Source organism: Pimephales promelas, chromosome 1 (genome assembly GCF_988280905.1).
Source record: "Pimephales promelas chromosome 1, fPimPro1.hap1.1, whole genome shotgun sequence".
NCBI classification, from domain to species: Eukaryota; Metazoa; Chordata; class Actinopteri; order Cypriniformes; family Leuciscidae; genus Pimephales; species Pimephales promelas.
Window position 1 is genome coordinate 46,911,214 of NC_142769.1, and position 22,382 is coordinate 46,933,595.

Genomic DNA, 22,382 nt, shown 5'->3' on the forward strand with positions numbered 1-22,382 from the left:
GCAAACACTTCTGCATCATACATTACCGCATGATAATGAAATATAAAACGAGAATATTTGCCAATAATGAGTGAAACTGAATTCACGATAAAATAATAACCCTTCATCACAGCTTTACAAATAGCTAAAGAATTGATTAGGATGAATTAAAGGATAATTAAAGACCTCCAAAAAGTAAACTTAACAGAACCACTAAATCATTATCAGCGTTTAGTCATTTATTATCTTTTTAATAATTTACTACTAAATTTCGTTTACTACTTTTAATAGATTCAGATTATTTTATTTCGTGCCATGTCAGCAGTCAGAGCTATTTTCATGGCAAAAATTCATTTACAAAAATACAAACATCATATAAATACAACAAAAACAAAACAAATGAAGAGTTCAGATGCAAAAGCCTCTAAATGCCATTTGAAATTTTCTTCTTTAATGATGATTTTTATCAAACTTGTATATTTAAGTTCAGTGATTTCACTTAAATGGCAATGATAATTACCTATTAATTGTTATTTAAGTGAAATTACTGAACTTAAATATACAAGTTTGATAAAAATCATCACTAAAGAAGAAAATTTCAAGTGGCATTTAGAGGCTTTTGCATCTGAACTCTTCAAATATAAACAAGAAGTCATATTATATTATAATATGATAAAAAAAATCCAGAACCTTTTCAGGCATAATCTCATTAAATATGTCGTTCAAAGAAGTAACTTCATAAAAAAGCCTTCTGCTTGCACTACTTTTAATATTATTATTAATAGTATTGATTAATTTTAAAGTAACGAGAATAATCCTGTGATTGAGAAAGTGGAAGAGTGTGTACCTGCTCCATGTTTTGAACGCATTGCTGGCTCTCTTGTACAGGTAACCCTCCATCGCGATGCCATTGGGTGCATCTGGGCTGAAGTCCATAATGGAGTCATCATACGACACATCCTAAAGACAGTCACACACATATATCTTCCCTTAGATGCATGTATAGTGTCTTTGTGTAGAGATACAATGGTGCATGTGTGTGTGTGAGAGAGAGAGAAAGCATATTACTACCTTTTTCTTGACTGTACCGAGTCTCTGCTCCATGTCCCGTTTCTCTCTTGCAGAATTCAGGGCCATTTGAGCATACTAGACAAAAAGAGGTCACATTTTATAGTTTACAGTCCTTTATTTGTATCTAAATCAAAGTTAAAGGAGCACTGAACACCATCTGTTACGCGTATCTGTTTTTAGATTAGCTAATTGAAAATCCCTTTCACACCAAAGTGAAATGATTAAGCCTCGGGATGAAGGAAATGCAAGTTCATGCCTGTACAGTAGAGGGCGCAACTCAAACAAACCTGTCAGGAAAAATAATGCAGGAGAAGAAAGTTCAACACTATCTTCACTTCGGCAAATGCATTGCTTAATAAAGTGAGATTAAATGTATAAAGTATATTTGTGCAACCGAATATAATTAATAAGAGTTTGCAAATGTTTTGAGTAATACTGAGAATCTGCACTTACTCACGATTTCTCTCAACGTGGGGACAGACGAGCTGTCATGTGAAAAAGTAACTTGCGTTAGGCTACTTGTTTGAAAAAGTAACTCAGATATTTGGTTGTAAATTAAAAAATTAGTTACTTAGTAACTTGAAAAAAGTAATTGATTACATAACTTTGTTACTCGCGTTGGCTGTGGTTACAAGAGGTAAAAACTATATAAATAGTAAATACTGTTCGTTTTCTCACACAAACCGCTCGTTTCGTGTCTTAGGGCATCAATGTGTACTTGCATTTACGAGTCATTAAATCTTGTTTAATTTTGACTTCTCTGTGCATGCTCTTTGAGGTGGTGACCATAGACCTCCATTATATGACTGACAGACAATGGTTTGACCTAAAAATATCAAAATTGAAACTACAGCGGAAACAAAGACGCCTACATCTAGGATGCCCTTGAGATAAGCTAAAACATACCAAACATTAATTTCAAAGTCTATCCCTTTAAGCAAGTATCTTTTACAGGCCAGACTTAAAAAAAAAAAATCATGTGATAACCTCACAAAACACCAGAGCATAGGACAGAAAATCCTGAAAAGATGGAAACACTTTAAGATTGAGGTTTGGACCATTTAACTAGATCTCAGAATGGAAGGTTAATTGTATATCACACAATTATAAACACATGCACTGAGGTTCAGTCTAAATCCCCACTGCTGTATATAGCTATTACGTGACCTTTCTTGTCAACAGTTGTGATGATAAGTCCACTGTAATTGTAGTCTATCTGGGGTGCGGCGGGTTTTTGGACCACAGTTAGCGAAGAGTCAACGTGCAAGTCACTCAGGCCAGGGCTTAACTGAATCGGAAAGGGACTTGCTCAACTTCCTGAGAAGAAGAGGTCACGAAGATCACCTTCTCCACTTTCGCTTGTTATTCCACCGAAGTTCCTGTTCTCTCCCCCTATCTTTTCCCTTCCTTGATTCCCCCAATTCTGGCAAAAACACGTCCCGATCCCATCGCCACATCTATTTGTCCCTCTACCCACGACAATGTGTCCATTTTTTTCATTTTCAATCTGTATAATGCTCGAAAGAACTTCACTGCTATGAATAGGCTCTTGCGATCACTCTTGACATTTGTCTTGCTAAGCTTTTCACCATTTCCTGTGCGTACAGGAAGCTACGAGCAGGTTTTGTGGTTTTCGCAGGCCAGTAGAAGGTGAGTGTGTTTCCTGTCTAAAACGTCTACATTTCAACTTCATGTTCCTCAGTAACATCAACTCATTGCTTTGTCCAGATATTTATACACGAATATATGAATCTTGAACAACTTTTAACCCCTAAAACCGTATTCTGGACAAATGTGGGCAAAGTAGTTTTTATTTATTTTTTAAAAATACTTCCCTTCATCTGAGCGGTACAAGACTTGGCTACTTTTCCTAAATTTGCCTTCTGAACACACACTATTTTTTTTGACTCAACTCTTCAATGTTACGTGGGTGGAAAAAAAACTCCTTAATCGTGTATTTGGGTCAAAAAAATGGGAAATGAATGGGAAAAATAAAATAAAATAAGCCAAAATAAGACACCAGGTGACAGCAAAGTCACTTTATCTTTAGGTTTTAGCTCTAAGAACTTATAGACCATTTCACAAGATGTAAACAACACTGGTCCAGAAGCACTTCCTGTTTCCGTTTGTAACTGTTTTCTGTATTTCACATGTAAAGAAAACATCTTAAAGATGTTTGTTTAACTTTCTGATTCAGTTTTATATGTTCTGTTGGTTGTATTTTATCCCAGCTTTTATGTAGTGTTAAAAAACTGAAACAGGAAGTGCTTCTGGACCAGTGTTGTTTACATCTTGTGAAATGGTCTATTGGAATGATATTTTAATAAGTTAAAAAAATTAAAAAAATGAAACATAAAAATAAGCATAATTTACATAGAAAATATGGTACTTTTTGAAGTAAATAAATTCAAAAATATCCCCAAAATAAAAAAAAAACACCATAAATGGATAGACAAAACTTTATCGAAGACAGTGATATAACATTTATAATAAATAAAAATTAGGATCACACCTGAGTCCTCTGTGCCCTCATTTGTCCACATAAGGGCTATAAAGTGAATACTGTTTGAGGGCTACACATCATATAGGCAGGTAACTTCAAAACCTGCAGATATTGGCAAATCTTAGAAATAACATGTACATTTTAAGCCCACAAACTGGGGTTGGTGTTTGTTTACATTCTTACAAAGTGTTGATGTATTTTTCAGGCAGTTTTACAGTTCTGTGAGCACAAAAGTGTGTGCCAACAAGCCAACACACACAAACCAGTGTGTGATACAAAAACTGTTTCCTGTTGTTGCTCACTCTGGCAGAAAACTTCCTGTCATGATGGGCCATCATGTGATCTCTGAAATCTTTTTTACTTCACAACATGATGATCAGTGTTATGTGTGAGTTTCTTTATTTTTCAAACCCGGTACTTCACAGTTTTTTCAGTGTGTTTTTAAGCCACAAGCTGCTTCACATGCTTATGAAATATACATCGATCAATAGATAGATAGATATAGTTGTGATGATTTAACCCCCATTGCAAATCAGGTTTATCTGCAAAATTTACAGACTTTCAGCTGTTTGCAATGAACAAAAAATAATAATTGAAATAGCTCAACACAACAAAATTGGTTTCCCCATATTCAACTGAAAATGCCTTCAACCCCTTTGTGGCAAGCATCTGTAGTACCGAGTAGAAAACCCTACGACCTGCAGCAAACGAGATGTATAACCAGACAGAAAGAAATCTGAGCCCATTCGTCGTGTGCAGTGGCCCCCGGTCCAGCCATGTTCTTGGGTTTGTGTGCTGCCTCAGCTTCCTCATTGACTGTTTTCTCTTAGGATTTCCTGATACTTCAATTAATCCATCTTGGCTTCCACACGCTACGGCAAAGCAGCCGCAGAACATCCTCGATCCATCAGGACGAAAAGTTCCAGCTTTGTTTCATTGCTTCACAGAACAGAATCCTAAAACTTCTGTGGCTTATTTATATGCTTTTGGGTCAGTAGTGGTGTAAGTCTTGTAGGTCTGGCATGGAAACCGCATGCGTTTAGTACGATGCCTTACTGTGCAGCTGAAACCTCAGGGCCTGTTGCCACCAAGTTTTGTTTTGTAGTCACTCAAGGGTTTTTCTGAACCTTCTCAGAAATCTGGTTGCAGCCGATGATATCCTCCTTTCTCTGTTCCTTTAACTTTGAATGTGTGAACTATGCTTCCAACCAGTGTTGTGCCTGAACGCGTCCATATTTTGGGTGAACGTGAACTGAACGTACTGCCTGATGAACAATACTGTGAACGAGTTCATTCTGGTGTCTGTGAACGCACGCTCTCTCAGTTTAGCTTCGTACAGTAGGGTGCCAGATTTCTATAGAGCCCTCCAGGCGAAAACCCGGGTAAAACACACATAAACAGGCCTTAATATGTAGCGGAAAAACCCCCAATCTGGCAACACCAGCCAGCAGCTCCGTCTATTACCCCTTTTCCACCCAAAAAGAACTGGTTCAGAACTGGTGCTGGTTCAAAGATGGTTCGGAGTTGGTTCAACTTGCGATCCCATTCAGAACCTGTTTGCTTTTCCACTGACTAGAGCGCCCAGGGAACGACGTCGTTACGTCACTGTGTACGTCGCTAGAAAGAAACGCTTGCAAGTGCATTACTTTGTGATTATCTCTAACTCGTGTACCAAGGAGGCTTTAAAAACAATTGAAATATGTAAATCTTTTAATCTTTTCGTTTGATATGTAATCTTTTCTGATAAGTTATGTACCCCTGTCTTGTGTCTTTTTTCTTTCCATTTATTTGTTTCATATCGTGACTGTTTTCTTTGCTTATGTTTCGAATAAAAAATAAAAACGCTTGCGCCAACTTCAAGCTTAACAACAAAGGCGGACTCCATCGTGTTTCTGCAAATGTTTCTCTTGGCTTTGCGATCCTTTATTATGGTCAAAAAAGATGTTCAGAACACATCTAAACCCGGCCCAGCCCCCGACGTAAGCATGACGTGGTAAAAGAACGGTTCTAGTCCAGCAAAGAGTTGGTGCCGCTTTGGGACCAGTTCTCCTGGCCGAGAACCGGTTCTATGGCTGTCGAAACACAAAGAACTGGTTCGCGGGCAGGCACCGGCTCCGAACCGGCTCTCAAAATGCTTTGGTGGAAAAGGGGCTAATGAGTTTGGACTAAAGTTTGAGCCGAGCGGATAAACAGTCCGTGAGTCGCGCGTGGTTCAAATGAGTTTCGTTCCGCTTTTGGCATTCAAACACTGTCAAATATTTATCGAACTCGATATTGATATCGAGTATTGAATCGGATGACGATATTGACTCGAACTTGATATAGTTTTATCGAGAAAAATTATATCGCGATAATGAATCAATATCAATTTAAAGACGTGGCTAAATGTAATTTATGACCTTGTATGAAAAATCCGGATGTTTTAATGACACGTTATGGCCTAAAATTCTTATTATTAAAGTTAATGACTTACAACCATAAAGAGTCTTTCCCCCTGGAATTTAGAAATCTAAATTGGTGAATTTAGAAGAAATTTACAGATTAAAACAGATAGGTTTAAACTCCATCTAAATGTGGATTTTGAAGGGCAACATATGGAAAAAAGAACGATAAATGAACTAGTTAATTTTTTGAAGAATCAACTATGAACTGAACTCGTTCATTTTAAAATGTGTGAACTGAACATTGAACTAGTTGATGTGGAAGGTGAACTTTCCCAACACTGCTTCCAACAGTGTCTCTAGGAACATTTAGTTCCTTTACTATCTTTCTATATCGTGTTCCTTGTTTGTGAAGGGCAATGATATCTTCTTTTAACTTTTTGGACCGTTCTTATGACTTAGGCCCCGTTTACACGAGGGGAAAACGCAGATATTTCCCAGCGGTTTGGCCTCTCATTTACACGAAAACCCCGTTTTTATCACAGAAAACGATTATTTCTAAAAACTCAGGCCAAAGTGGAGATTTCTGAAAACACTGGTTACGTGTTGTCGTGTGAACTGGGAGAAACAGGGTCTCTTGTTGATTATGAGGCTTCTGATTGGCTTGTGTGGCTTTATCCTTCTCCCTACATTACCGCCCATAGGTTTGGCATAGTTATGATGGCGCTCGACTGCGTTTTTATGCGGGTGTGTGCACAATGGAAATGTTCGTTTCTCTAAATACCCGGCTTTGTGTAAACTTGGCCATATTTCTAACGTGCAGTCAAACATGACACTCAACAAACCTAGCCAGTTCAGATATTTCATGTGTTCTAGCTCAAGCACACCAGGTGCAACTAATGAAGCCCTTGATTAGTAGTGAGACAACACCTGTTTTGCAGATTTGTGCTGTTGTGAGGGATTCTACTCAGGGAGTTGAATACATTTGTTAAAGTTGAATTTGGGGAAACCACTTGAAACATTTCAGACAGACAGATTATGCTCACCTCATCACTCAGCAGTTTGCGGTACTTTTCCAGTTCTGTAAGTGACTGATAGCCCTGTTGGAAGAACAGAGCCTGGGCGTCCATAAGAGAAAGCATCTGACACACATTGACACAAGAGACAAACACAAAGTGACTGTAAGTTACCATTCAGTCCTGATTATTTTAAAGCGCCCCTATTATGCTTCAAATAGCACCTGCAGTGTGTAATATCGCTGTTACTGAATGTAAAAGGTCTGAAAAGTTTTAAAGATCAAAGTGCACGACAAATAAAGTTATTGTCTCCTAAAAGAAAGAATTGATGAATTGATTGAATTCTCACTTCCTATTATAAACCAAACTAACAATGCAACCAATTTGCATAATGCCAGTCTAGTCATCATTGGCTGTCCTTGAAAAACGTCCACTTTGACCCTCAAACACATGTAATTGTAGCTGAGACTGGAAGAGTTTGGTTCGTGTTGTTCATATTCAAGAAGACGCTGTTTTCAGCGCTGAGAATCCACTTTGATGCTCTTCAAAAAGACGAGGACTCGCACTGGAATTAAAATGGTAAAACCGAAGCTATCAATATTGTTCATTTTACTGTGTATAAAGCGCTGAGGAAGATCCGGAGCTGAAATTCAGATATGGTAATAATGCGTTCTATTTCCGACTGCCGCTGTAAGCTGTAGACCAATCACAACAGACTATGCCATCTGACCAATCAGAGCAGAGTAGGGGTTCAAAGGAGGGGTTTAGAGAGACTGAGGCCCCATCCACACTACTGCGTTTTCGTATAAAAACGAAGAATTAAAAACGAATACGATCTCCGTCCACACCAGCGTTTTATCTGCGTATTAGAATTGATCTCCGTCCACATTAAAACGACTGAAAACGCGGATCACGTGACCATTCGCCAACACTGGGCATGCGCGTGTCGGTGTAAACGGTGGCTGACGAATCAGGGAAGGATACGTCATGACTGATGACACCCAATCATAGAGCCGAGCGTGGGCCTCTGCGTCATCGTTTCTAAACTTCTCCGTTTTGTCCCGTCTTCACTAAAACGCCCTCCGGAGATTCCAAACGCAAATCGGAGCTGCAGCGCTTCTAAACTTCTCTGTTTTAGGTGTTCGTTTTCTTCCGTTTTAGTCTGGACGGGAGGTGCAAACCTAGCAAAAGGTCTTCGTTTTTAAACGAAAACGCAGTAGTGTGGGCGGGGCCTGAATCTTCGAACAAACCGTTGCAGATTTTTTGAAAAATGAGGTGATGTGTACAGGGCTGAACAATTAATTGAATTTCGATTTTGACTCCCAACAATCACCAAAATAGTACAATCGAGTAAGAACGATTATTTTGCCGTGTTGTGTTTTGCAAGAACACTCTTATTTTGTCTTGTGTTCTGAATGACACGCACATCCGCCCCTTCCGAAGCCATAAACTCTCTCAGCGTATACAGTCAAGTCGTGTACAAATCATCTGCTGGAATTTAAAAACTCAGCGCGAGTCAAGATGGTAGAAGGAGGGAAGCCACAGCAGCGTTTGGTGAGCAAAAAAGGCAAAACCAACACCGCTGTCGGGGAACAGTTTGGTTTCGAGGAATCCGACGACGAGCAGAAACGTGCTACGTGCAAGATTTGCTACATGTTAGTGGCAGCAGAGCAAAGGAACACCGCAAATTTGTTTAACCACTTCCACAAATCTTTTTTCGAGTCATTTGGTTAATTCAACGAACGTAATGAAAGAACTGACTCGGAAAAAGATTCGTTCACTTTGATGAACGAGTTCGAACCAGAGAGTCACGAACGCGCATCACAGAACAGAGCAAGGCGACCATTTGAGCTTATAAAACTTAAACTTTGTTTTTTTTTTTTTTAAATGAGCGATCGTTTTGCTAGATAAGACCCTTATTCATCGTCTGGAATCGTTTAAAGCCCTTTGAACAGTTTGCACTGAAACTGTCTTTTGGACCTTAAACCGTTTGGTTCCCAATGAAGTCCATTATATGGAGAAAAATGCTGGAATGTTTTCATCAAAAACCTTCATTTCTTTTCGACTGAAGAAAGATTGACATGGACACCTTGGATGACATGGGGGTGAGTAAATTATCAGCAAAAGTTTTTTTAAAAGTGAACTACTCCTTTAAGAAACTTGTTTTCAAGAGATTGTGGAAGTGCACTTTACTGTTGATCTCATTTATTTGTGGTTCTAATTTTTACTTTGATTTGAATATCAGTTGTATTATTTATTCTAAAAGCTCAAATTTCTATTTTATAAGAAATGTTGAAAGGTGTCTCTTTAATAAATGCAACACGTTCGCAAAGTCATGTGAAATATTTGTGTTACATAACCGTGATTTCAATACGCGATTATGATTTTATTTTACAATCGAGCAGCCCTAATGATGTGTAACGTATACAATGCAAAAAAGATTTTTTTGACCTTGGATGCACGTAAACATATTGCAGAAGACCTTCAAAACAAAAGCATAATACGGGCACTTTAATAAGATTCTGTGATAAAATATATTCTGTATTGTGACACATACCGCCATAAGAATTTCGGTTTTCTTCTTGGACTCAATGACATTAATCTAGATTAAGAATAGAGAGAGACGGTGATTTACAATGACAATAATACAAGCAAAAACAAATATCCCAAAGGAGACAATACTAAATTGAGGACACATGCATGAAACTAGGTGAGAGCGTTTGAGAATGAGTCTTTAAATACAGTAACCCAAAGGTATTTGGACACAAATCATACAGTAAAAAATATATTACATTACACTAGATAACAAACCAAATCTGCAAACGGGTGGTGTGTGAAAATCAAAAAGTGCCACAATGTTTTTCTCTTCATTCTCAAAATTTATCATTTTATTAATTGAAACCTTGCAATGTTTTTATTAAAAAAATGGCTTTAAAGGTATATTCAGATAAATACCATTAGGTTTGATATTTTAGTATATAATGCAAAGACATCTGGACATTTTAAGTGTGTCCAAATACATCTTAAGGCCATTGTATATGAAAGTATACAGTATGTTTGATACCGTTTGCTTTATTTTACAGAGTCTCTGTTACACATTACATGTATTTACTGTTGTAATACCTGTATGATAATATATGTATATGATATATGTCATTGTATATGAAAGTATACAGTATGTTTGATAGCGTTCGCTTTATTTTACAGTGTCTCTGTTACACATTGCATGTAATTACTGTTGTAATACCTATAAATTATGCATAATTTAGGGATGCACGATATATCGGCCAGCATATCGGTATCGGCCGATATATGTTCATTTTTAATGCTATCGTTATTGGCCTGGTAAGAAAATGTGGCCGATATGTTAAAGCCGATAAATAATGTATTATTCCCTTCAGCTGAGACACTTGTTGAGCACTGTTTATGTTTTTGAATTTCTTGAAAAATTTAAATATCTTCAAAAAATGAAAATCTGGTTCGGGACAACATGTGCAACGCAAATCTGTCATATCGGCTGAGAACATCATTATAATTGTGCGCTTGGGGCATGGATTTAATTGTGAGACTTTTGTTTTTGTAATCAGGCTCTCAAAATTAGATAAAAATTTGGATTTAAGTTTATCGGCCGATATATCGGTTATCGGCTTTCAAATATAAAGAATTATCGGTTATCGGTATCGGCCAAAATTTTCATATCGGTGCATCCCTAGCATAATTACATGCAACTAACCCTAAACTTAACCCTATAGTAAGTACATGTACTTGATTAATATCTCTCAGTACTTATAACTATGATTCCACTGTAACACGGACATATTTATGTACTGTATGTACCTGCTGCACATAGTCCAGGGCTCCTGATCTGAAGGCTCTGCGTGCGTTCAGGAGGTTATTGCTGGCCTCTTCCACCTCATGCTGTTTCCCACGTGGAGCTTGAGCGTTCCTGCTCAGTGCCGTCTCCAGGTTCTCACTGCTTCGCTCGAACTCCTTCCGCACATCCTTGAAACGCTTCATATCCCTTAGAGGGGAGATACAGAACGAGTGCATTTTTACAGTCAATTCTCTCTGAAGGGTATGAGATCCATGACTTACTCTTTACTAGGGTTGGGTATCGTTTGAATTTGAACGATTCTGATTCCGATTCCGATTCCTTGTTTCGATTCCGGCTCCTAACGATTCTCGATTTCGATTCTTTTAAGAGGCAGGGTCAAAAAAGTTTAGCTAACCTTGCTAACCAACGGTCTTTCTGAAGGAAATACTCCTTCTGTAAAAAATACTTGTCACAAATTTTGCATTTTGCCGAGATTTCGTTAATTTTTAGAAAAGTGAAGCCACACTTTGGATCGCCGACGTAAGCTACTCATGTTCGACTCGCGCGGTTATGCCAACACTTCCGGTAGACGCTTCTTCGTTGGTGTTGTTCAGTGGTTTCTTCTTCCGCTCGGCGGACTGTGAATATCGAAACTAGGAATTGAAATTTTAACTTTTGAACGATTCCAGGAAAAACGAAAAGTTAGTCCCGGTTCCAATCGATACTCGATTCTCGATACCCAACCCTACTCTTTACTCAGACTCATGCAAATGTTTACAAATAGGTTCATATTATACAAAGGCAGAGGAGAAAAACTTACTCTTTCACAAAATTCTGCAGCTTCAACTTCACAGACTTTTGTGTGGTTTCAATCACCTCCTGTTTGGAGAAACACAATTCATGTGAATGGGAGACGAGTGAAAACAGGAACACATCTCCAGGCAGATTGTTGGCACATTGGTTTCTAGTAGTGACAGTAACAGTAAAAAGGAAGAACTTGACTCACCTCGTGAGCACAAACGATGTCTGAAAGCTTTTTAGAAAACCTTTCTAAACACTCCTGAAAGAAAGAAACGCAGCCTCTGTTATGCTTCAGTTAACTACTCACACAGGAACTGTCCTTTTCCATTTTGCAAACACTTGCACTACCGGTCAAAAGTTTGAGGTCAGTGAGATTTTCTAGAAGTCTCGAATGCTCACCAGGGATGCGTTTAATATATAAAGTAAAAATAAAAACTATTTTCTATTTAATATATTTTAAAATGTGTAATTTTCAGCATCATTATGATCAGGTCACATTTGATACTCATTTTTGATTATTATTAATGTAGAAATCAGTTAGCACTTACATTAGCATTTTTTCAATTCTTTACTTTTAAAAAAGCTTTTGCTGATAATTTACTCACCCCCATGTCATCCAAGATGTCCATGTCTTTCTTTCTTCAGTCGAAAAGAAATCAAGGTTTTTGATGAAAATATTCCAGGATTTTTCTCCATATAATGGACTTCAATGGGAACCAAACGGTTCAAGGTGCAAAAGACAGTTTCAGTTTCAAATCTTTTTTCGTGTCATTTGCTTCATTCAACGAACGAACTGAACGAATTGACTTGGGAAAAGATTCGTTCATTTTGATGAATGAATTCGAACAGGAGAGTCATGAACGCGCATCACAGAACAGAGCAAGGCGACCATTTGAGCATATAAAACTTAAACTTTATTTTTTTTTGTTTAAATGAGCGATCGTTTCACTTGATTCATCGTCTGAAATCATTTAAAGCCCTTTGAACAGTTTACACTGAAAGTGTCTTTTGGACCTTGAACCGTTTGGTTCCCATTGAAGTCCATTATATGGAGAAAAACCCTGGAATGTTTTCATCAAAAACTTTAATTTCTCTTCGACTGAAGAAAGAAAGACATGGACATCTTGGATGACATGGGGGTGAGTTTTTTTTTTTTAAAGTGAACTACTCCTTTAAAAAATTTCCAACCTGAGGTAAACCTCTATCAGAAATTTGTATCTTCACATCCCATATTTTACACTACACTGGTAATTGCTGTTGTTTCTCATATCGGTCTGGAATTAATCATACAGCTGAACGTTACCGTAAAGTTCTTGTTTTACTTCCTATACCGTCACAGGTATCGGTTAGGACATGTGGCTAACCCTGTGTGAGTTCTTGTGTACAGTAAGTAATGCTAGTTTAAAATCCCTTACAGGACTGTTGATAGACTTACCCCCACAGTTTTGTCCTCAGAACAGTGGTGTCCCAGCTCTTTAAGGCCATTTACAAAGCTCTTACTGTTTAGGCAATAGGAACGGCCTGCATCCAGCATAGTGTGGCACTGTTTCACCAACTATACAAACACACAATTTTTCAGGATGTTATAATGTCATATTATTCATAATAACATACTAAATATGTATAAAAACTTAATTACCTTAACTGTCACCGTCCCGGTACCGGGACGCCTAACTTTACTTTATTATATTTCTATTAAATCCTAATCTAATTATGACAAAGTATATATTTTTGGAAAGGTCTAAGACTTCTAATTAAATATTCGACCCCTGTTTTGTGTTAAAAATGATGTAGGAAGAGTAATTAATGAATTTATGACAAGAGTGCACCTAAAAGAGTGCACCTTTGTCACAAAAAGTTGATGCACCCACTTTTAATCATTGAAACTTCTGTTTTTATGCTAAAAGTTCATAATAAAACATATAATCTAGTATTTTTCAATAAAAAATAAAAAGTATAGTATAACATTATCCTCTAAAAATTATAATATATATGTATATATTATCCTCTAAAATATAATAATATTTTTTATCGCTTTTTTTTATTATATCACATATTTTAGTAGTTATCATAAATTAGGTATCATTTGAAAGCTTATAAAGTCAGAATTCATCCTTTGAAAACCATTTTATAATTCAACGTTGCGTTACCATAGAAACGGTACTTATTTTATGAGGCTCCTCCCCTTTTGGGCATCCTTATATTTCATAATTTATGATCAAAACCTTTTCTAATCTTGACAAAACACATATTGTCAGAAAGGTCTGAGTCTCAAGGTTCTAAATTTTGTGACAAAATTGATATTTGGACAGAAATGTATTAATTTGTTAAGCCAGAATGTACACAACGAAATTCAATGGAATTCAATGGCACCCGGTGGCTATTTTTGGTACTACGCCTAAACAAAATCTCATGGGAACTTCAATTTTTGTGATATCAACTTCAAATTTGGAAAATAACTTGTTTAGATTTAATATTCTTTGATTTTATAGTAATTTTAGAGTAAAAATATTTTGTAAAATATATATTTTATATAAAAGAAAAAATATATAGTACAGTATATTTGATTTACTGTGAATTAAAACTTCCATAACTTTTTCATACTTTCATTTTTTGAAGTGTTTTCACTTCAGCAATATTCTGCTGAGTGTTTTCTTTACAACAAGACCAAACTTGGGTATATATTCCAAAGCATTCTTGAATTACAACCATTTAAGTGTGAATAGAGCATTTAACCCCCATTCTCAAAAAAAAAGGGGGGGGGGGGCAGTTAAGGGGTTAAGAAGGACCTATTATGCCCCTTTTTAAAGTCTTTATGTTGTTTTGGGGCTCTAGTAGAAGAGGTTTTCATGCTTGAATGTTGAAAAAAACATTATTTTTTCACATATCTGACAACGTTGCAGCACCTCTCTTCCCAGTCTGTCAGTATCGCTCTGTTTAGCGCAGCGTCCTCTGATTGGTCGGCTGGATCGGTGTATCGTAATTGGTCAACTGCTTCGAAAAATGTCCCATCCTTACCAAACAAGTTACAACACTACTGACGCAACTCAACCAGGCCTCGTACCCTTTATTTTGTATTTGATTTGGGAATTATTTATAAAGTGAAGAATATTGTGAAGTCTTCGTTCCCGGAAGAAAGTTTAAGGGATTTCAGAAACAGTGACATTGATATAAAGAAGAACTCCCTTTGGAGTGATCTTGTGATTTTTAACTTTGCAGAGCTTTTTCATGCTCAAACAGGAACATTACACACTAAAGAAAGTTGGAAATGTAAAAATGCACAATAGGTCCTCTTTAACACATTACTATGTAGATGAATTTGTAGGTCTGTGGTTTGAAACTATTCAGTCTAATAAATTTAAGGGGAAATTATCTTGGATTGTGGTTAAAACCTTTTCAATTGGCAATTCCTCTTTGTAGTTCCTCTGCATTACACTATATCCCTTCACAAAAGAGAGGAACAATGGCTTTGTTTTTTTAAAATGAGGATTTGAGCATTCGACGGTCAAAATAATAAACCCTTTGGGATGTTATTTTAAGGTGTGAGCCTAAATATGAGGCTCTGGTCTGGTTTAAAACAGTAGCAAATTTGTTTTTTAAGCATTTTCTGAAGAAAATGTGTAGGAGTGGTGCTTGTACATGCAAAACCTGACGCCCGAACGGCAGGATGTTGCCATAAAGTTGCATATGTTCTGAATTGTTGATTGCATGCTGATACTGGTCCAAGTCTCCATAATTATTGGGTCTCTACTTAAATATAAGCCAATGGGATACATTTTCACCAGTTTCATCATGTGCAAGGTGAACAAAAGCACTTAGAAGTATACGTCTCCTCAACAAGCCACAGGATTTGAGGTATCAAGGGAATTAGTTTCAATACGTGCTGACGTTTAAAGCTTGGGTTAGTGGTTTGTTCGCTTCGTATGTATGAGAACTAGTCATAATGATGCAGCACTAATAGTGAATCTCTCAGCATATCCTCACCTTCTCAAGTCTTGTCTCCAGTTCACTGACGTTGACCTCCACCTTCTCGATTTCCGCCCTATTGAAATATAGCACATACATTTTCACACACCGACCGAACTCAAAAAAGGATGCTATATCAACCCATTAAAAACATTACATTTACATTTTAACCACGTTAAATATTATTATATCATTTGCTAGGGCCGCGTGATTGTGTGCATTGCATTTACGTGCATTGAAATGGATTTATATCAATGAATGCTTGCTTATCTGCGTTGTCAGACTTTTTCTGGTACTTTCCTGTTATCCAGACCCCACGATAGCCAACCCCTAACCCCGCCCCTAAACCTACTCGTCACTGGGGTTAAGACCAATCAGGGACGATGGCCTACCCCTAACCCCGCCCCTAAACCTACTCGTCACTGGGGTTAAGACCAATCAGGGACGATGGCCTACCCCTAACCCCGCCCCTAAACATACCCGTCACTGGGGTTAAGACCAATCAGGGACGATGGCCTACCCCTAACCCCGCCCCTAAACCTACCCGTCACTGGGGTTAAGACCAATCAGGGATGACTTTAGTTCCTAAATGGTACATGGTGGGATACGGACCCCATGATGGCCAACCCCTAACCCCGCCCCTAAACCTACCCGTCACTGGGGTTAAGACCAATCAGGGACGATGGCCTACCCCTAACCCCGCCCCTAAACATACCCGTCACTGGAGTTAAGACCAATCAGGGATGACTATAGTTCCTAAATGGTATATGGTGGGGTCCGGATAACAGGAAAGTACCCTTTTTCTTTTAACACAGATAAATAGCTTAGCTATTTGTAGTAGTTTCCCGCTTTTTTCACACATACAGCATACAGACAGACATAAATGCTTATATTTACAAATTAAAAAATGTATTACTAATGCATAAACAGAGATTATACAATATATTGACTTTTTAATCGAACACTGTGTTATCTGAAATCCGCTACACAACTTTTGCCCTAATTTATAGACTGAAGGAGTCGATGTTATTGGCTGAAATGTTCAATAATATTGATTTGACTGCACTGACGCTGTTGTATGAGAACTGAGCTGGATGATGTTTTTTTTTTCACAGAACTGCTTTATAGATGAAAAATGTACTAATCTAATAATTGATGATCTTTCCAACGAACTGAATCAACACTGACCTGACTTCAGCCGAAATGAGATCATTTTTCTATCATCACTGTGAAGCTGCTTTGAAACAATCTGTATTGTATAAAGCGCTATAGAAATAAAGAGGACTTGACTTGACTTGAGAGTCAGAGTCTGTCTGCAGATTTTGGTCAGTCAGTGTAGACCAATTTCACACAAAAAAATTGTGTAGTGTAAAAAAAGTGAGTTTTTTTTTATCTCCGGACTATGATTCTATCCAGTCAGATGATATAAAATTGAGATAATTTAAGAGCACATATTGTGTTATTGCGAGAGTTTAAGTGTTCACGCCATGTAGGTATTAATTCCTACTTGTAAAAACGATCCCGTCCTCATTGAACTCATAATTACAACTTGTAAAGAGTTCCCAAAGACTTTATGTACACAAAGATGGTGCACTCATATTACATATGAATGTGAGAAAGTGCAATGTGCAATGTTACAGAAGGCGTTTCAAAGATGGCTGCCGAGTGAAATGACTTAAAGGGACACTATTTAGTTTCTGACTGTCTCTTTGAAGCCCCTCCTTCTGAAAAGCGCAATGTGCTCTGATTGGTTGGCTGGATCAGTAGGCTATGTTGCGATTGGTCAACCGCTTTGAGAGTGTTTGAGAAATGACATGAGTTACAACACTACTAACGCAACTTAACCAGGCCTCACACCCTTTATTTTCCACATGCCTTGGTTGGGAATTATTTAAAATGAGGAATATTGTGATGTCTTCAAAGTCTGAGGGCATGAACCGAGGGCTCCGAGGAGTGCATGATGTCCAGGTAGTGCTGTAGCAGCGCGTCGATGACGTCGATGATTCGACGTCAAAATTGCGTCGACGTCATATTTTTGCGTCGACGCTTCTTTATTTATTTATTTTTTGCATGTTCCCGGCGGTACAGCTTGCCACACACACGTGGGAGACCGAAACATTGCAGAATAGAGGACGAAGACAACTAGAAGTGAATGTGCTATCCATTAAATGAATCACACACAGTAAACAAACCCTTAAGAAAAAAAATTGCAATTTAGACGCGCAAACTGGGTGCCGGTGTGGTGAGACGTACAAGCTCGGGCAGATTCGGCTCGAAGTCGTTTCCGGACGCGGCGCCGGGCGCGTTGTTACAAAAAAAGGCGTACACACAGCCAGCCACAGTCTTCCTGGTCTTGCGCACCCAACGGGTCATTTTTGCCGTGCGCACATTCACGCTCGTGCGGACGTGTCGAGTATAAACCAGGCTTTAACTCTGTGTCAGCACGCGCTCTGATCAGTAGGTGAACTCCGACTCCGTTTCCCTCCTCAGCTGATATTAATATTTAAACATTCTCTATGATAAAAAATGTTTGTAAAAAATATTTTAATAACACGGTTTTGGCGGTTGTAGAGTTATAATGATGGTGTTCAAATACATAACATTAGACTAACGTTAGCCAGCTTATAGTATCTTGATTCAGTATGCTAGTATTTATTTGAGATATTGTTTTTTTATTAATTGAGCAGCAGAAAAAATATATTCTTTATATTAGTCGTCCAATTAGTCATTAGATTAGTCGACTAATCGATAAAATAATCGCCCAACTAATCGTTTAGTTAATAATCGTTTACCCCAGCCCTATGTCCAGGTTTCTTCTTCTTCTCTGTAACCATTTCAAAAGCTGGCAAGTGTATGATGGCTTGTGTTTTAAAATCGGTTCATATTTCAAAAGTTGTGTAGTGTATTCCAGCATTAAAGTATACTCAAAAGCTTGCATGGATGTGTACTCCTCAAAAATGTATTTGTTTGTGCAGAAATCTGTGTCTTGAAGAAAAAGTTGTAGTTTCCGCAGCAATCCAACCCTTAAAACACACTTCCTGTCTCCTGTTTATCATTTCAGTATCTCTCGTCTCACTTCCTGCTCCAACCACTACCCATCGTCTACTTAGCAACCGGAGGCAGCCGCAGTCTGAAGTAAACTAGGCCTTGAGTGTGTTTGTCAGTGGCCTTTGTACACCTTCATGGAAACTTAATTTCAGTTGATCTCTAAAGGTCAAAAGTGTCCATGCATGACAGTATTCTTGGTGTGTAGACAAGTTCCACGTGTTCTCCATGTTTATATTCACATATAACATATGAAAAGGGAAATTGTGTGTGTTTATGCAAGTAAATGACCTAATTTTTGAACTAACTACACCCTCCGAGGCTGCTCCCTCTGCAGCCACTTAAACATGGCACTCAAACTTTCCATGCCCACTAAAACTACACCCAAACCACAAAGAGAAAGAACAAATCATTTTCTAGACGATATATAATAGCATTATATATTCACTTGAATGGTTAAAAAAATAGTACTGACAAATCGATTAATCGCGATTAATCGCATGTATCATAAACATTTGTGTGTACACACAAATAATATATACATATATGCATACACACGCATATAAAAAGCTTCGATATTAAATGCGATTAATCGCGATTAATCGATTTGGCAGTCCCATCGCGGTGAAAAATGTGCCCTCCTTCTCACCACAGTGCCACTTAAACATTATCCCATTCAATCCTTTTGTATGGACCTCAGCAAATTCTTTCCAGTGCCTTTGCAACGGCATTTCACGCTGTTCTGAGAACAGTTTTAATCAAGCAAGCCCGGGCCAAAACCATTCATCTGACATGATCCAAGAACTACTTGGAACTGACCTGCTACGTCATCCATTCTGCACATGACAGCCAAGTTTATCATTTTAATGTGCTGCACCGCACGTGACCTGTCTTTTATAAAACTATGATTTAATGGATAGCCTATCTGTTATAGTTTTTTATTTTTTACATTATTTTGTGTTGTTAAATATTTTCACAATAGTGTGGGGAGGAAAAAAACAGAGTAGCTTTCTTACCTGAATCGAGGGGAGTCTTTCAGGCACTCTTCAAAGTCCAGTTTGATAGTCATTTTGGGAAGTTAAAACAAAACAATTGATGCGAATTGATTGCACACACAGTTCCTTACGTGATGTGTCCGAACAATAGAGCTCCTTTATGCTGTAAACACCGAACTCTGTGGTGTTCAAAACATCAGGAATCGTTTATAAGGGATGAATTAAACCAGTCGTTTCCATTGGGTGGTTTCGGTATAAATATCAGTCGGGTGTTGCCTGAAAACAAAAAAATAAAAATAAAAACATCGTTTCAAAGCTAAAACCATGTTTGTGTTTTTCAGGCAATTCACTTGAACAACGAGTCGCAGAAATAAAATAACAATAATTCGTCAATAACATAAATACAAAAAGAACGTGTAATGGTAACCGAAAATTAAGCAAACCATAGCCTACCTATAATTATGACCTCATTTCTTCCTAAATTCTCAAGAGCGCGCTTTCCTTATAAGCTCCATATCGTCCAATTATTGTAAGTCCACAGATTCGTAGTTTATACATAGATGTGTGTTTACACTCATGTCAACCAGCATGTCGTTTCCCTTGTGTGTCTAAAAGTTGTTCGCACTTCGCAGGGGAACTTTTTTCCGCTCTTGAATTTGTCACAGTTGGTCCAACCCCCATGATTCACGCGCTTCATTTCCGGGTTTCGATGCACCAATACATTTAAAGCAAGCCATGTCTGTTTTCAAACGGATTAATACTTATTTATTATGCGTATGTAATGCAGAACATTCCTGTTTGAGGTGACAAGATCTGAAAAACTGAAAAAGATACGTTGTTTTTAGCATGTATTTCTAGTGACCAGACTTATTTGTCTGGATGAGATACTTCCACAATCCCAGTTTCTTCAGGGAGTGTTCTCCAAAGTTTCAAAAGTCACGTGTCATCAAAACCACACTGCCCTTTTCAGTAAATCTGCTAGTTTATCCATCCATACTGGTCCCTGCCAAACCTGTTGTTCATAAGAAAGCCCCACCTGACAACAGTGAAAGAAATCAAGCCAAAGCCGAAACAATCAAAAGCTGAGTCTGTTATGTAACATTAAAATAAGCCCATGCCTCACAACATTAACACATGCATTCAACATTCATTTCTCTCTCAGTGTCTCTTACTGTAAATAAAGTAGTAGCAAGTCCAACAGTCCTATACATTTTAGACTAAGAATCAACATACAAGTAACACAAAAATATCAAACATATTAGCAGGCACTAATTGTGACCTTAAACCAAAAAATAAAAATAAACAAAGTGTTGTACATCTGCACTGTGGGCTCTTATATTTTTGTTTAATAAAAAACGTAAAAGTGATATAAGAAATACATAACAGAAAAAATTGTCTTTAGATCAAAATGACATACGTTTCTATTACATTTGTCTTTAAAATAATTTTTAGAGGCAACAAAGCATTGAGAAAGTGCAAATAAATAAATGGAGAAAAACAAAAACACAACTTTAAAATTACTATTAAAGTGATAGTTCACCCCAAAAAGAAAATTCCGTCATCATTCACTCACCCTAAAGTTTCTGAACACAAAAGAAGATATGAAGGGTGAGCAAATGATGACAAATTGACTATATATTTAAAGGGATAGTTCACCCAAAAACAAAAATTATCCCATAATTTACTCACCCTCAAGCCATCCTATTATACAACTTTCTTCTTTCAGCCTAACTCAATCGGAGTTATATTAAAAAATATCCTGGCACTTCCAAGCTTTATAAAGGGAGTGAATGGCACCTTTGATGTGGAAGCCAAAAAAACGCATCCATCCGTCATAAAAGTGATCCATACGGCTCCAGGGAGTTAATAAAGCCTTCTGAAGTGCATTTTGCATTGCATTTTTTTAAGAAATATATTAATATTTATAACTTTGTAAACTATAATCACTGGCTTCCGGTAACGGCCAAACGCAAGTCTAGTTCCGGTGGAAGAGTGACCTCTGACCCAACGTATGATGTAGGATGTAGGAGTAGCGTAAGCTTATACTCTTAGAAAAAGGGTTCATTGGGGTGTTATATATGAAGCAGGTTCTTTACTCAACTCCAAAGAACCTTTTTATGCTAAAAAGGTTCTATAATGATGAGAAAGAACCCTTTTGGCACAAAGGTTCTTTATAGGCTATTATTCATTCATATATTACATTATTCTGCAACATTTTGTAGTAATAGAAAAAAACTGAAATGGCACTCTTCGTGTGATATTGATTAACTACATAAAATTATATAAATATTTACATTTTCTAACTCCCATATCTTGAATTTTGTGATCATTCACATGCATTCATAAATACATTTTAGGGTCTTGATGTTTGTTTGTTTCAATAATATGAAATATTTAATCCGGAAAGGACGAAACAAATGATAATGAATGAACCCAAAAGGTTATAGAACCTTTTTCCTGGTTACAAAGAACCCTACCCATTAAAAAGGGTTCAGTATAGAACCTTTTAAGGGTTCCAAATACGAAGCGCTGATAGAACCTTTTAAGTTTATATAGAACCCTTTCTTCTAAGATTGGATTAGAGTAGAAGGAGCGTGGTTCAAACAAATAGGGCTGGGCAACAAACTCAAGCTTGTCCAACATTTCTATGTAAAAATTCTCGTTTTGGACTTCTAATTTGTGATCGGTGTTTTATTTTTCTCAATCCTATGTGTTTACACATTTGTCAATACGTCGGGTCCAAGGTCACTCCGGAAGCCAGTGCTTATAGTTTATAAAGTATATTTAAGATATTTTTTGATGTAACTGTTT

General features: G+C 37.4%; 1 protein-coding gene across 2 annotated transcripts in view; it reads right to left on the reverse strand.

Annotated features, from left to right (window-relative positions):
* Positions 1 to 20,335, reverse strand: part of acap1 (ArfGAP with coiled-coil, ankyrin repeat and PH domains 1) — a 34,880-nt gene extending 14,545 nt beyond the window's left edge. The window contains exons 1-11 of one of the 2 annotated variants that reach the window (XM_089130614.1): positions 20,025 to 20,335; positions 19,593 to 19,847; positions 15,550 to 15,607; positions 13,001 to 13,120; positions 11,771 to 11,824; positions 11,585 to 11,643; positions 10,788 to 10,971; positions 9,508 to 9,552; positions 6,981 to 7,076; positions 1,051 to 1,125; positions 827 to 939 (exon numbers count right to left, since the gene is read on the reverse strand). In XM_089130614.1, coding sequence (XP_088986740.1) covers positions 827 to 939; positions 1,051 to 1,125; positions 6,981 to 7,076; positions 9,508 to 9,552; positions 10,788 to 10,971; positions 11,585 to 11,643; positions 11,771 to 11,824; positions 13,001 to 13,120; positions 15,550 to 15,607; positions 19,593 to 19,645 — 857 coding nt within the window. In that variant the 5' untranslated portion in view covers positions 19,646 to 19,847; positions 20,025 to 20,335. The remainder of the gene's footprint in view (positions 1 to 826; positions 940 to 1,050; positions 1,126 to 6,980; positions 7,077 to 9,507; positions 9,553 to 10,787; positions 10,972 to 11,584; positions 11,644 to 11,770; positions 11,825 to 13,000; positions 13,121 to 15,549; positions 15,608 to 19,592; positions 19,848 to 20,024) is intronic. The other variant, XM_039658922.2, reaches the window with a different exon arrangement.
* Between the last annotated feature and the right edge of the window lie 2,047 nt (positions 20,336 to 22,382).